General features: G+C 41.0%; 1 protein-coding gene across 9 annotated transcripts in view; it reads left to right on the top strand.

Moving 5' to 3' along the window:
• The window catches only part of dmd (dystrophin), a 1,714,977-nt gene that overhangs the window by 1,351,289 nt on the left and 348,400 nt on the right, over positions 1-15,288 (top strand). For all 9 annotated transcript variants that reach the window (XM_080203928.1, XM_080203931.1, XM_080203930.1 and 6 more), the window contains one exon: positions 10,204-10,321. In XM_080203928.1, coding sequence (XP_080060054.1) covers positions 10,204-10,321 — 118 coding nt within the window. The remainder of the gene's footprint in view (positions 1-10,203; positions 10,322-15,288) is intronic.

The following is a 15,288-nucleotide window of genomic DNA, read 5'->3' as shown; positions in this document are numbered from 1 at the left end:
TATTCAGACCGATGACCCAAAATTTAGCCAACGCAGGAGGCTGTAAGGAGCATTAGAAAGGAAGAGATATAGAAGTGGAGAGGTTTAGCAAGTTATGACTGTTGCTTTCCTATCCTCTCAACAAGCCCTTGAATATGTTATCACCTCTCAAATCTGTGCCTGTCCTTTCCTGGGCGATACATTACAGCTTCGCTTGTCCCGAAACCGCAAAATCCTGCCCGAGGTCAGCAGACCTTTCCATGGTCCACTGCTTACCCATTCTGATTCCCGTGGTGGGCGGGCCTAAAAGTTTTGGCCTATGTGTGAATACTAAAACAGCTATCGAAGTTATAAATGATATCTTATGTGATGGTGACAAATTCCCTCTTCATCCTTCTCGACCTGCCTGCAGCCTTTGATACAGTTGACTGTGTACACCATATTCCTCCAATGCTTCTTCACTGTCGTCCAGCTCGGTGCAACTTAATTCCATTGTTATGTATATATTCCTAGCCAGAGTATCATTTGCAGTGACTTCTCTACCCACTCCTGCATCTTTGCCTCTGGTGTCCCCTAAGGAGTTATCTTTGTCCCACTCCTATTTCTCATCTACATTATCAAAAATGCAATGTTCGCTTTGACAACACCCAACAGTATCTCGCCACCAACTCGCTCCACCCCTCCACTATTGATAATTTAACAGATTGCTTTTTTGACATCCAGTATTGAGATGAAGAAATGTTTCCTCCAATATCTATCTGCGGCTCCTGTTGCCTTCATTCACGCCTTTTTCTTTATTCAAATGCATCCCTGGCCTGTCTGCCACATTCTACTCTCTAAACTTAAGGTAATCCAAAACCCTGCTATCCATATCTATATTTTCACCAGGTCCCGTTTATTCATCACCCATTTGCAAACTGACCTTCATTTGCTCCTGGTCAAACAATGCCTCGATTTTGAAATTATCATCTTTCTCAATTTCCTCCATGATTTCACCTCATCTTATTATTGTGATCTCCTCCAACCACACAGCCTTTGCAAGATGTCTACGCTCATCTAAATCTGTTCCCTTGATGATTTCCAATTTTAATCAGCTCACTATAGATCACCATGCCTTCAGTTACTACTGTGCAAAATTCTGGAGGACCATTCTTACACCGCTTTCTCATTTTAAGATACTCCTTAAAACCTACCTTTTTGACTGAACTTTTGGACATTTGCCTTGATTTTTCCTTGTGTTGCTCAGTATCTAATTTTCTTTATGTTGCTTTCGTGAAGTGCCTTGAGATTTTTTTTTAAAAACCAAGGAGTGCTGTACCAATACAAGCAGTAGTTTTTGTTGGGAAAATTTCAGTCGCAAAAACCCAGTCTGCAGGTGCAGCAGATGATCAAGAAGGCAAATGGAATGTTGGCTTTTATAGCGAGGGGGATAGAATATAAAAGTAGGGAGGTCTTGCTGCAACTGTACAGGGTACTGGTGAGGCCGCAGCTGGGAGTACTGTGTGCAGTTTTGGTCGCCGCACTTGCGGAAGGATATATTGGCCTTGGAGGGAGTGCAGAGGAGATTCACTAGGCTGATACCGGAGATGAGGGGGTTGGCTTATGAAGAGAGACTAAATAGACTGGGTCTGTACTCATTGGAGTTTAGAAGGATGAGGGGGGAATCTTATAGAGACGTATAAGATAATGAAGGGGATGGATAGGGTAGAGGTAGAGAGATTCTTCCCGCTTAGAAAGGATAGCAGGACTAGGGGGCACAGCCTCAAGATAAAGGGGGGGCAGTTTAGATCAGAGTTGAGGAGGAAGTTCTTCACTCAAAGGGTGGTGAATCTCTGGAATTCTCTGCCCATTGAAGTGGTGGAGGCTACCTCGCTGAATATATTTAAGTCACAGGTAGATAGGTTTCTGATAGGCAAGGGAATTAAGGGTTATGGGGAGAAAGCAGGAAAGTGGAATTGATCCACTTCAGATCAGTCATGATGTTATTGAATGGTGGGGCAGGCTCGAAGGGCTAGATGGCCTAGTCCTGCTCCTATTTCTTATGTTCTTATGGCCTAAGCAGCTGAAAACACAGCTGCCAACAATAGAGCATTTTAGAATCAGGGATGCACAAGAGACCAAAATTGAAGGAACACCAAGTTCTCGCAGAACTGTGGAGCCATGAGAGCTTACTGAGATAGGGAACAGCAAGGTCACAGAGGGATATGAAAACAAGAATGAGAATAATAAGACAGAGCTGCCTCAGAATGGGGAAGCAAATTCAGCGAAGAGAGGGGTAATGAGTGAATGAGAGGCAATACAGGATAGGATGCAGGCATTTGATTTTTGAATTCCCCCAGGTTTATGTGGGATGGAACTTGGAAACATGGATAGGATACTATTGGAATAGTAACTCTAGACGTAACAAATACTTCAATAGCAAATGAGCTGAGCTGGGCAGAAGCCTGTGATATGAGTTGAAAGTAAACTGTTTTAGCGATGGCATAGATGTGTGGTAGGAAACTCATCTCAGGATCAAATACAACATCAAGATTGCTCAACTTCTTCAACCTCAGACCATAAGAAATAGGAACAGGAGCAGGCCTTCAAGTCTACGCTACCATTTAATAAGATCATGGCTAACATTTGCCAGTAGGAGGGATGGTCCATCCCAAAGAGTCAAAGCAAAGGGAACAAAATTTGTGTTGGCGACAGGATGGAATGGCTTTGGCCTTGCAAATATTTAGTTGGAGGAAATTTTTGTTTGTCCATCATTGGATCTGAGACAAATCAGAGACAGCAGAGGAGTCAAGAGATCTGGTGATAAGGTGGAACTGAGTGTCAGTAGTATACATCTGAAAACTGACAATGTTTTTGTTAATGGCGCCATGGGGCAGAATGTAGAAAAGACATAGAAGAAGGGCCAGTCATGAATCCAACATGTTTTATTTCTGCAGTGGCAGTGGAGCCATTGTCCTTCAGAAGCATATACTCGTAGGCAGTCAATGTCATAGTGAGTCTCCTCTCAGGTCTCATGAACATCCAGGAACTATTTTTATCCTTCCAAAGCATAGCGATGGATAAAAGAAATGCAAAGCTGGCAAAAAGCTCAGAAAAACCTAACGTTGTTCCTTATGTTTAACTTTGATCTGAATATTCTATTATGTCTTAAGCTTTGGCTATTATCAGCTCCATCATTCAAAATATTTCCATTGCGTATGTTGTTTATCTGAAATTGAAGCTCATCCAGTGTATTGTGTTGTGAAAATGTCATTTGAAAGGGCTTCCTTTGTCTTTAGAATGAGCAGTGAATATACTGTACAACACTTGGGAAGGAAGGTGAAGGAGGGGTTGGGGGTGGGGGTGGGGGGGCTGTGGGACAAGATCAGTTAACCTCCTAGAGAGAGGTTATTAAGTATATCAAGAACAACTTCTGTTTGTAGTGTATGTTTGCAGATTTTCTGTTACCAGAGAAGACAGTTATTATTTATTACTACTACTAATTATGATGTCTGACCCATAATGGAAATGTCTTGGAAATAAAGTAGTTAAAATGTCAAATTTATTTCCTTTGATATCAAAGGCTTTTTTGGTATTTGTACCCTTCCAGTACTACTGATTTTTAGTTCATTTATATCCAAAGTTTAATTCCATTATCATGTATTGGCGCAGAAATTCTTGGGGCAGAGACATACCCTGTAAAAATAAAATTCCAACACTTCGTTGAAAAATGCTGTGGAGGATTCTTTAAGACACTTTGTAATAATCCAGTCCGGATAAAATCCTGTGGAGGTGTAGCAGCCTATTTTGTTTGGTTATATTCATTTTGCTTTTGTGTAACATTAGTTCTTGTTAGTAAATTTGGTTTGCGACTTCAACCAAAAGGATAAAGGAACAGGAGTAGCGCATTTACTCACTTGAACCTGTTATGCCATTCAGCTAAATCATAGCTGACCTGTTCCACAACTCATTTGTCACTTTTGTTCCATTTCCCTCGATAACCTTTCCTCACAAAAAAGTTAAGGATTTCCATCTTGTAAATTTTGGTGAGGGGTATTGTGCCATAGTGGATAGGGTCACTGCCTCTCCCAAAAGCTCCGCATTCAAATCCCCACTCCAGGACTGGGTGGCCAAGGAAGGTGTGTTCATAACATGGCCAAACAAGCTGAGTTTCAATCCGCAAATCCTTCCAACATACATCAATATCAGGTGGTAAAAGTAAGAGGGATCGCTGGACAGCAATGTGTTGGAAAGAAAATTGGAGCCCTATCACCACTGTACATGCATGTACAAGTGCATATTGCCATAGCAACTCCTTGGGACGGTGTTCGGCTCAGTTGATTTGATCCCTGTTCTGGTTGGAGCTTAGGGCATTTCAGCTAAGTTTCTGCAATGGTTAATAATTACACGAATAATGTTGGTTTTTATTAGTTTTTTAAAATGGTTTGACATGTCCGTACATGCCAAAATACAAAACACAGTATAGCTGCAAGAAGCTTCAAAATAGCTGACAACTCAAAAACAATGCAGGTTGAAAAAAAGCACTGAACAAGGGAATATGAGTAGAACAACTGCTCCAAAGGATGTAAGCTGCATTTTTATTGGGTTGTAGTTCAACATTTTTCTTAGTGTTTTGGGGCAACATTTCATAACTGAACACATTTTTTTTTTAAATGAAAACTGAAACCCAGTTATCTTGTGTAAGACATACAAAAAGAGCCAGTTATAATGAGAATGCAACAGGACATAAACTGCAACTGTAGCCATACCTAATGTTCAAACAGTTGTGCTTGTGGCTGGGGTGATGGGGGGGGGAGGGGAAGGGGTTAGGGGGTGGTGAAGGGCGGTGGCAAATCACGAAGGTGCAGCCATTTACAGAGAAAATTAGCTCTTCTAACACAGTAGTAATTGCTTGATGAGTTATGGAGTCACCTGTCTCCGGTTTTGATTTTTGACATTGTTTGGTACATCCCCTTCAACTGTGATTGAATATTTGGAGCTAAAAAAAATCTAAACTGATCTTTTGCATTCTTTAAATATTAAGATGAAAGTAATTGTGTGTGCTGGCGAATGAGGAAGTGCCTAAAGCTAACCATCTGCTGAAGAGACTGGTGCTAAAGTGCTGACAGACATGATGCTCCAATCCAAGAAGCTGTCGTTACAAATAGTGCACCATAAAACATCTTCTCTCGCAGCAGATTCTGTTGAAAGCTAAAAAGAGGGAACATAACTATACAAATACAAAGTGCATTTTAAATATTTTAATTGATAATTGATTATGATTTTAAGAAATGTCATGCAATTTCATTTTTGCCTTTGCACAAAAATGATTGTCTCCTGATTTCCTTTAACTTTTGCAAGAATTAAACTTTTCCTCAGATGTACTGAAACTGTGACAGTGATGTTTGAATTGCCACTTAAGCAGTGCAAGTGCAAACTCAAAGCACTAATCGTCCATGAAAAACACAAATGGTTGACGTTTGTGTGCCTGTCACAGTCAATAATCACCTCCTGTGTCTGAAGTGTGAACAATGTATCCTAGATGCGAGATATGAATAATATCTATCTATCCATTCATCTACCTTTTACATCTAATTGAAACTTTTGTTTCACATATACTTCCATTAATAATTTTTGTTGGATTAATCAAGTTATTATGCTTCTTTTGTCACTTTTAAATAGCTGAAAAAATTTCAAATGATTTCCCCTCAGAGGGAGGAATGTGGCAGTAGGTACTCAGGAGAAGCATTGGTTGTCTTGGGGTGGAGGCTGAGTATTTATTTGTTTGTCCCTCCCCTGCTGGAGAACTCTTTGAATTACTCTACTCGATTCTTGAAGAAATTGGACCGTGAGTCTGTTACCTATTTAGTGCAGTGAGTATGGCAGCAACTTGGTTGGCTTGCAATTGCCAGGGGTGAGGTCTCCTGAAAGGATCTCCCTATTATTCTTAAGGTCTCTGCCTGCTCAGGTGGATAAAACAAAAATCCAATGTCACTAAAAGAGCAGAATTGTTGCCAGTATATTTCCCTTAGTCAAAACCATCAAAAGTGATCACAGAATTATTACAGCTCAGAAGGACGCCATTCAGCTCAATGTGTCTGCACCTGCTGCCTAAATGAGCACTTCACTTATTACCATTCTACTGCCTTCTACCTGTAACCCTCCACATTATTTCACCTCAGACAGCTATTTAAGAACATAAGAAATAGGAGCAGGAGTAGGCCATCTGGCCCTTCGAGCCTGCCCCGCCATTCAATAAGATCATGGCTGATCTGTCGTGGCTCAGTTCCACTTTCCGGCCCTCTCCCCATAACCCTTAATCCCCTCTCTTATCAAAAACCCATCAACCCGCTTCTTGAAAATATTTAGCGAGGCAGCCTCCACCACTTCAACGGGTAGAGAATTCCAGAGATTCACCACCCTTTGAGTGAAGAAGTTCCTCCTCAACTCCGTTCTAAAACGCCCCCCCTTTATCTTGAGGCTGTGCCCCCTAGTCCTAGTGTCTTTTTTGAGCGGGAAGAGTCTCTCCACCTCTATCCTATCCATCCCATTCATCATCTTATACGTCTCAATGAGATCTCCCCTCATTCTTCTAAACTCTAACGAGTACAAGCCTAGTTTATTCAGCCTCTCCTCATAGCTCAACCCCCTCAACTCCAGTATCAGCCTAGTAAACCTCCTCTGCACTCCCTCCAAGGCCAAAATATCTTTGCGCAGGTGCGGCGCCCAAAACTGCACATGTACTCCAGCTGCGGCCTTACCAATGCCCTATACAGCTGCAGCAAGACCTCCCTACTTTTATATTCAATCCCCTTCGCTATGAAGGCCAGCATCCCATTTGCCTTCCTGACCACCTGCTGCACCTGCAAGCTGGGTTTTTGCGACTCATGCACAAGGACCCCGAGGTCCCTCTGCACCGTCGCCTGCTGCAGTTTTTCGCCACTTAAGTAATAGTCCTTCCTACCATTCTTCCTACCAAAGTGGACCACCTCACACTTGCCAACATTAAATTCCATTTGCCATTTCCTGGCCCATTCGCCCAGCCTATCTAGATCCTTCTGCAGACTCTCCACACCCTCCGCACAATTTGCCGTTCCCCCAATCTTGGTGTCATCCGCAAATTTTGACACCCTACACTCGGTTCCCTCCTCCAGATCATCTATATAAATGGTAAAAAGCTGAGGCCCCAGCACCGACCCCTGGGGCACTCCACTAGTCACCATCCGCCAATCCGAATAGCACCCGTTGACCCCCACTCTCTGCCTCCTATTTGACAACCAATCCTCTATCCACGCTAACACCCTACCCCCAACTCCATGTCCCCCGACCTTCTGCAATAACCTCTTGTGAGGTACTTTGTCAAACGCCTTCTGAAAATCCAGAAAGACCACATCCACCGGCTCTCCTCTATCGACCGCCCTCGACACATCCTCATAGAACTCCAGTAAATTTGTCAGACACGACTTCCCTTTAATGAAACCGTGTTGCGTCTGCTCTATCAAGCAATTCCCTTCAAGATGCCTCGCAATTTCCTCCTTAATGACGGATTCTAACATTTTACCTACCACACACGTTAAACTAACCGGCCTATAATTCCCTGCCTTTTGCCTGGCACCCTTCTTAAACAACGGCGTAACATTAGCCGTTTTCCAATCTTCCGGCACTTCCCCGGAATATTTGATTCCCTTTTGAATGATTGAACCTGCCTCCAGAAGTGTGTTCCAGGCTCTAACCACTTGTTGCGTGAAAAAGTTTTTTCTCATATTGCTTTTGTTTATTTTGCCAATTATTTTAAGTCTGTTCATTCTTAATCCTTTCACAAGTGGGAATAATTTCTCTCTATCTATTCTGTCTATTCCCCTCATGATTTTGAATACCTCTATCAAATCTCTCTTTTCTCCAAAGAAAACATTCTAACTTCTCTAATCTATTTTCAGGACTAATGTTTATCACCCCTGGAACCATTCTCTGGAGTTTACTTGTACCCTTCACATCCTTCCTCAACTGCAGCAACCAGAAATGGACATAATACTCCAGCTGAGGCTGAACTCGTGCTGGATACAAATTCAACATAACCTCCTTGTTCTAGTCCTTTATACCACTATTAAGAAAGCCTGGATACAGCAAGCTTTATTAACCACTCTCTTAATCTATCTTACCACCTTCAATGACTTATGCACTTATACACCCAGGCACTTCTGCCCCTTTAGTGTTGTGCTCTTTATTTTATATTGTCTGTCATGGTCTTCCTATCAAAATGAATCACTTCACATTTCTCCGCATTGAATTTCATCTGCCACCTGTCTGCCAATTCCACAAACTTGTCTCTGTCCTTTTGAAGTTCTACACTATCCTCCCAGTTTGCAATGCTTCCAAGTTCTGTCTCATCTGCAGATTTTGAAATTGTACCTTTCACACCAAGATCTAGCTCGTCCCAACACAGTCTCTTGTGGAATTCCACTGAAAACCTTCCTCCAGCCTGAGAAACATCCACTAACCACTAGTCTGTGTTTTCTAACATTCAGCTAATTCCATATCCATGTTGCTACTGTTCTTTTTATTCCATAACTTAAAACTTACTTACAAGTCTGTTATGTGGCATTGCCCTCTTTGTTATCTTTTCCTAAATTCCAAGAAGTAGGTTAAACCCAATTTTCTTTGAAGAAATCCTTGATTGCTCTCCTTAATTAACTTATATCTGTCCATGTGATGATTAGTTGTGTTGTGAATTATTGTTTCTAGAAGTTTCCACTCCACTGAAGTTAAAAGGACTGGCCTATAGTTCCTGGACTTATTTTGACACCCTTTTTTGAACATATGGATGTAACATTTGCAATTTTCAATTGTCTGGCACCACCTATAAGTCAAAGGAAGCCTTAAAAAATTATGGCCAGTGCCCCCGCAGTGTCCACTATCACTACTCTCACAATCTTTGGATGCATCACATCCGGTCTTGGTCAACATTAAATACAGGCAGACGTTTCCATTGTCTGCCCATCGCCCGCTCCGATTCTGTGATGGGCCGCCCTAGTGTCTGAACTACTTGTTCCTTCACGTGGCCTGGGTAGCATCTTCTTCCCTGGTAAAGATACATGCAAAGTACTCAATTAATACCTCAGCTATACCCTCTGCCTCCATGTGTAACTCCCGTTTCGTCCCTTTTTGGCCCCAGGCCTTTTACCTGCCCTTTTACTATTTGTATACCTGTAGAAGACTTTTGGATTTCCCTTTATGTTGACTGCCAGTCTCTTTTCATACTCCCTCTCATTTGCTTTTTATCTCCTTTCTGAATCTTTTATATTCAGGTTGGTTCTCGAATGTATTTTCTACCTGACATCGATCATAAGTACACTTTATCGTCTCTATCTTAGTTTCTAACTCTTTTGTCATCCAGGGAACTCTGGATTTGTTTGCCCTTCCTTTCCCTTTCAAGGGTAACTCTGCTTAAACAGTGCCTGAATTATCTCTTCTTTGAAGGAAGCTCTTTTGTTCTGCTACCATTTTGCCTGCCAAACTTTGACTCCAATTTATTTATCCCAGGTCATTTCTCACCCCAGTAAAGCTGGCTTTCCCTCAGTTAATTGTTCGTCCCCTGGACTGATGATCTTTCCAAAGTCAGCTTAAACCTTTATGATACAGTGATCATTGTCTTCTAAATATTCTCCTCCTGCTGACACATGATCCATTTGGCCCATCTTACTCCATGTATCAGATCTAGCCTCAGTTAGATGTCTCATTGATTGTTATTTGTGGGATCTGTCTGTGTGAAAATTGTCTACATCAGCAGTTTGCATAACAGTAATTCAAAAGTAAAGAATTTCTTTAACACACTTTGTGACATGAAAGATGGTGTATATATATATATATATATATGCAAGGGTTATGTTTTTCTTTATTGTGGGTGTATATACTTAAATTATTAAGCCAAATCCATATTTTAAGTTGTGAGTTACTGTTAAACTGATGTTCAACATGGACTCTGTTCTAAAATTAAAATTCACAGTGTAAATTAGGAAAATATACAAAGAACAGCAGAAGTGAATGCACACATAAGCGGACCTCGTCATTTTTGAAAATACAGCCATTTTGCAGCTCCTGGTGGAGTCGTGAATTTTTATGTTTATTAGTCTTAATGATATTATCAGTGACAATCAATCTAAGAAATAATGTGTTTTTCTATCCATGGATTTTAAAATTCTGTTATATGAGAATCTTGCCTTTACATCGATTGCCCTCCTTCTCCAGGCCACCCTGCAAGACCTGGACCAAAAGCGCCCTCAGCTGGAGGAGCTCATTACTGCAGCACAGAACCTGAAGAACAAGACATCCAATCAAGAGGCCCGAGCAATTATTACAGACCGCAGTAAGTAACCTGAATAGGCAAACAGATGGACAAACTATGTAACTCTTCATATCTGCATCCTTCATTGGAGTGGGTCAGTTTAAATCCTTATTAGCTGACTGGACAATTAGTATTGAATGACTTGGAGATTGAACAAACAATGTGCACCTGTTGTTGTCAGTAAAAACAACATGTGGAATAAATGTGATTCAGCACTGACACAGCTGCAGGACTGCCAAGTTCTAAAAAGGAAATCATAGACTTGCCACAAAAACTCTCTCAGCTCTTGAAATGGCTTAGCTATGTTCAGGCAACAAGTTGCTGAGACATTTAAGAAGTCCTTATCTTCAATCTTCACCCTTTGCTGAGAAGGAGGGAACAATGCTGGTAATCTCAGTAGGCTGAAAGAACCAAGTTGATTGCAATTGATTGCTTGCCTTGTGTGCTGGTGAATGTCAGGTGAGCATCAGGATGGGCTAAACGTGCATAGGTCGACAACAAAGTGACAAGGTGACATTTATTCTATAGAAAATATTCGGAAAGTGGTTTTAATACCAGATTGTACATTTCAGAAATATTGGAATAAGCAAATGAGTACATTTCAGAAAGGTAGTGGATCTCCTGAGTATGTCTGGTATAGTTTTCTCCAGCAATATTTACTAAAAGCAATTGGGAACATCCCATATCAGATTTGGTAATGAGTGATGAGCCAGACTTAACATACTAATGATGCATGAATATTTCTTGAGGAGCAATCATAATGTGATTGAGTTCAGCGTGTTGTTGAAAGGGAGAAATGCAAAACAGCTATGAAGATTGTAGATTTAAATAAGGCTGACTTAATTGTGATAAGACAGAAACTGTCTGCTGCAAACTGAGCAAGTCTATTAATGGAGAAGTTGATAGAAGATCAATGGAGATGTTCAAGAAAAAACTTAATATGTTACAGAACTCTAATGGGTGAGGGCAGTTCTTGGCCAGCTATGGACATGAGTAAAGAATTTAGAGAGACACATTAAAACAAAAGTGCAGACAAAAATAGCACAGTTCTTGGCAAATGAGAAAGATGCAACAACAAAGGATGACAAAACAGATAGTAAGAGCTATAGAAAAGGAATATGAAAATAAAGTTGAAAGTAACATCAATTTCAATAGTTTTTTTTATACTTACAGTGGGAGGGGCAACGTGCAGGTCATGGAAAGCTGGTAACTGTGATAATTAAAATTAGGAAATCAGACAGGTTGGATAATTATTTTGCATCAGTATTTACAAAATAAGATCTCCACAAATCGGACATCCTGAGAAAACTAATATTGAGGAAGTGCTTGACAAGGCATGACATAAAGGTCAAATGTAAAAAATTGAGGAAGAGGAGGACCAGTGTCAGCTTGGATGAAATGTCAGTTCAAGCACAGAAAATGAGTCATGGGAAATGTTTTTTTTAGATTGTGGTATGGTAGACAATGGTGTTCTCCTAGATTAAGCGTTAGGACCACTACTTTAGTTGATTGAAATAAATTACTTTGATATTGGAATACAGGGTAAAATTTCAAAATTTATCAATTATACCAAACCAGGAAGTGTGGCAGACAGAGAAGATGATATTCATTGAGCAGAACATAGGCTCGCGGAATGGGCCAATAGCTGGCAGATGGAATTTAATACAGTGAACTATGAGATGATGCATTTAGGCAGAACTAATTGTGAGGGGCAGTATAAACTTTATGGCACAATTCTAAAGAGTGTGCAGGGACAGAGGGACTTTGGCGTCCATTGGTGCAGATCTTTGAAGTTAAAAGGAGGTGTTAGCAAAGCATTTGGAATCTTGAGTGTCATAAATAGAGGCATTGAGTACAAAAGGAGAGAAGTTATGCTGAATCTTCATAAAGCTTTGGTTAAAGTCCAACTAGATTTATGTTCTAGTTCTGGTTCTTTTAAAATGAATGTGAAGTCCTTGAAAAAGTGCAGAGGATGTTTACCAGAGTGGTTTTAGAGATGACGGATTTTAGCTACCAGGTTAGGTTGGAGAAGGGCTCGCTGTTCTTGGAGCAATTAAGATTAAGGAGAGATTTCACAGATGTGTAAAATTATGACAGGCTTAGATAAGGTAGACAAACAAAATCTGTTTCCATTCATTGAACTATAGGACTAGGTGCATGGATTTAAGGCTATGGACAAGAGATACTTGAGGGATGTTATGAAGAATATTTTTACGCAGCAAGTAGTAATGACATGGAACTTGTTGCACAAACAAAAGGAAATCAGATGGGCTATTAAGGAAATAAACCTTCAGGGAAATAGTGTAGTGTATGGGAATGTGACTGACTGGATGGCTGCATGGAGAGCCTGCTTGGATGCTCTTCTGTGCCACAATAACTCTGTGGAACGTTACTGCCCTGCCCGCCATGAGATTTGGAGCGGGTGAGAGGCAGACCATGGAAAAGTCTGTTAATCTTGGATTTTGCAGTTTTGGGATGAGTGAGGCCATAAAATCCCGCCTTATGACTTCGAATCAGGGCAAGAAATTTACCAAAATTAACATAAGCAAAGGAACAGTATTGGAGAAAATAAAGAAAATTGACAGATCCCAGGACCAGATGGCTCTTTTTAGTCTGTTAAAAGAAGTAGGTGAAAACACTGCAAATGCCCAAAACTATTATCTTCCAAAGACTCTTGACTCAGAAACTATTCCTTTAGTTTGGAAAATTGTACATGCTACTCCACATTTTTAAAAAAAGTGTGAGAGAAGGAAAACAGGACATTATAGACTAACTAGCCCAACATCTGTTGTCTGGAAATTACTAGAGTCTATAATTAAGAAAAGGGTGACTGAGCACCATGAAAATTTTCAGCCAATTCGGGAAAGCCTGTATGGATGTTTAATGGATAAGTCATGTCTGATGAACCTGACCGAACTTGTTAATGTGACTAAAGCAATGGACAAGGGAATATCTATGGTGATTATTTATAAGGACTTCCAGAGAGCATTTAATAATGTCCATTATTAATTAAAGTTAAAGCCCATGGAATTGAGGGCATATTTTTGATGTGGTTAGGAAAATTGGCTAAGCGACGCAAGATAGAATCGGGATAATGGGCAGGTGCACTAATTGACAATGTGACTAATGGTGTCCACAGGGTTGATATTGAGTTGTTCATATTCTGCATATTTATTAATTACTTAGATGGTGGATTGGAATTCCACCTAAGTAAGGCAATGATACAATATAGATGTTACTTATTGTTCAGATGGAAACTTCTTCGTCAATTTCTCAATATCAAAGATGACTTGCTTCCACTCAATTCAGTGGGTCCTGAGATGGTTGATAAACCCAAGGTGAAATCTTCAGACTCTGGTACATGCAGAGCAGGTAGTGCATGAGAGGTTGGGCAGATGGATTCTTTGAATGTTTGTGTGCATCTCTGACACTTCAACTTCATCTCTGCATGTTCTAGAAGAAGTCTCTCAATGGGTGAGATTTTACAACCTCGCTCAAGCAAAACCAGAAATTTCCACCCAAAGTTCACAGACATTTCGGTTCTCTGTCCCTTGCCCACTCCAATTCCATGATGGAGAGGATGGTAGAGTTCTGGCAGATGTATTTGGTGCCTTTCTGAGAAATCATTTTCCATTTTGATCGGTCGCAAGCCCGGGACTTCCACGAGTCGCCTGGAATGTTTGTTCGATCGTTTCAGGGATGCTTAGAAGACATCCCTAAAGCATTTCCATTGTCCTCCTGAGAGTATCCTGCCTCAACCAATTTTCAAGTAGAACAGAAAATTGGAAAAGCTCAGCATGTCTGGCAGCATCTGTGGAGAGAGAAAAAGAGTTAATGAGCAGAATTTTATAAGAAATATTTTAAGTCCAGCTAGTGTGAAAACAGGAGAGTTGCAGATCCACTATTTGGGTGAGCTTTCATTCCCAATCTTGTGCGCATAGTGGATGAAAAAATGGTTTAGACCATTTCTAGCTATTACAGGAAGTGGGCTAAGCTTAATTCGCAGGCCAGCCTGCAGAGGGAGGTATTGTGCATGCGCAGACCTCTGTGTCTGTGCCCACAGGGCAGTGCCAAGGTGCCCAGTGGGCATTAGTGAGGTGCCAGCCTGGCATTGCCCTAGGGAACTCCTTCCCCTTGCCCTTGTCCTCTCCTGGGGATGTTAATGGCCTCCTGTTCTACCACGGCTGTTCCCCATTCACGGGGAGCAGGTGTTTTCCTCGCCAGAGAGAACCACCCCCATCAAGGCTATGAAGGCAAATGACCCCAGACTATTCAGCGCCAAGCTTGCTAATGCCATTTAAATCAGCATTTCAATAAATTTATTTATTTAGCCTCTTGCCCATTTCCGATGAGAAGCTGACCTCATCAGAACTCGTAAAGTCATAAGAGCAAAGAAATCGGGCACGATCCTGATTTCTGGACTTGCGCACAATTTTACTGGTTCACTCCACCGGTCGACAGGCAGGGTGAACCAGTAAAATTCTGCCCATTGTTTCAAATCCATTTAACTTTCCTTCAGAGCTAGAAGAGTCATATGGACTTGAAACATTAACTCTGTTTCTCTCTCCACAGATACTGCCAGACCTGAGTTTTGGCTACGTGTTTTGTTTTAATTTCAGATTTCCAGCATCTGCGATATTTTACTTTTATCCAAGTAGAACAGTTGTTGCACACATTTGCTGTCAGGTATGCAAATGGCATCTTCCATCCAGCACAGCTGATTTTGAGTGATTTGCACCTCAATGCTGAGTATGTTGGCTGGGGGGAGAATGCTGATGATGGACTACATTTCTTGCCACTGGATTTGGAGGAAAATGTTATCAGCAGATTTTGATAGATTACAGATTAAGTGAATGAGTAAAACCGCGACCAGCCTGTTGTATGGGGTTTAACTGCAAGCAAATGTGAAATCATGCACTTTGGATCATAAAAGCACATTGGACTTCCTAAATGGTGAAAACAAACTGTGAATGCCGAGGGTTCAGGTA

Source organism: Carcharhinus amblyrhynchos, chromosome 15 (assembly GCF_965287045.1).
Source record: "Carcharhinus amblyrhynchos chromosome 15, sCarAmb.v2.hapA, whole genome shotgun sequence".
Lineage (NCBI taxonomy): Eukaryota > Metazoa > Chordata > Chondrichthyes > Carcharhiniformes > Carcharhinidae > Carcharhinus > Carcharhinus amblyrhynchos.
Note: the sequence above shows the minus strand (reverse complement) of the source record. Positions and strands in the feature narration are given on the sequence as shown.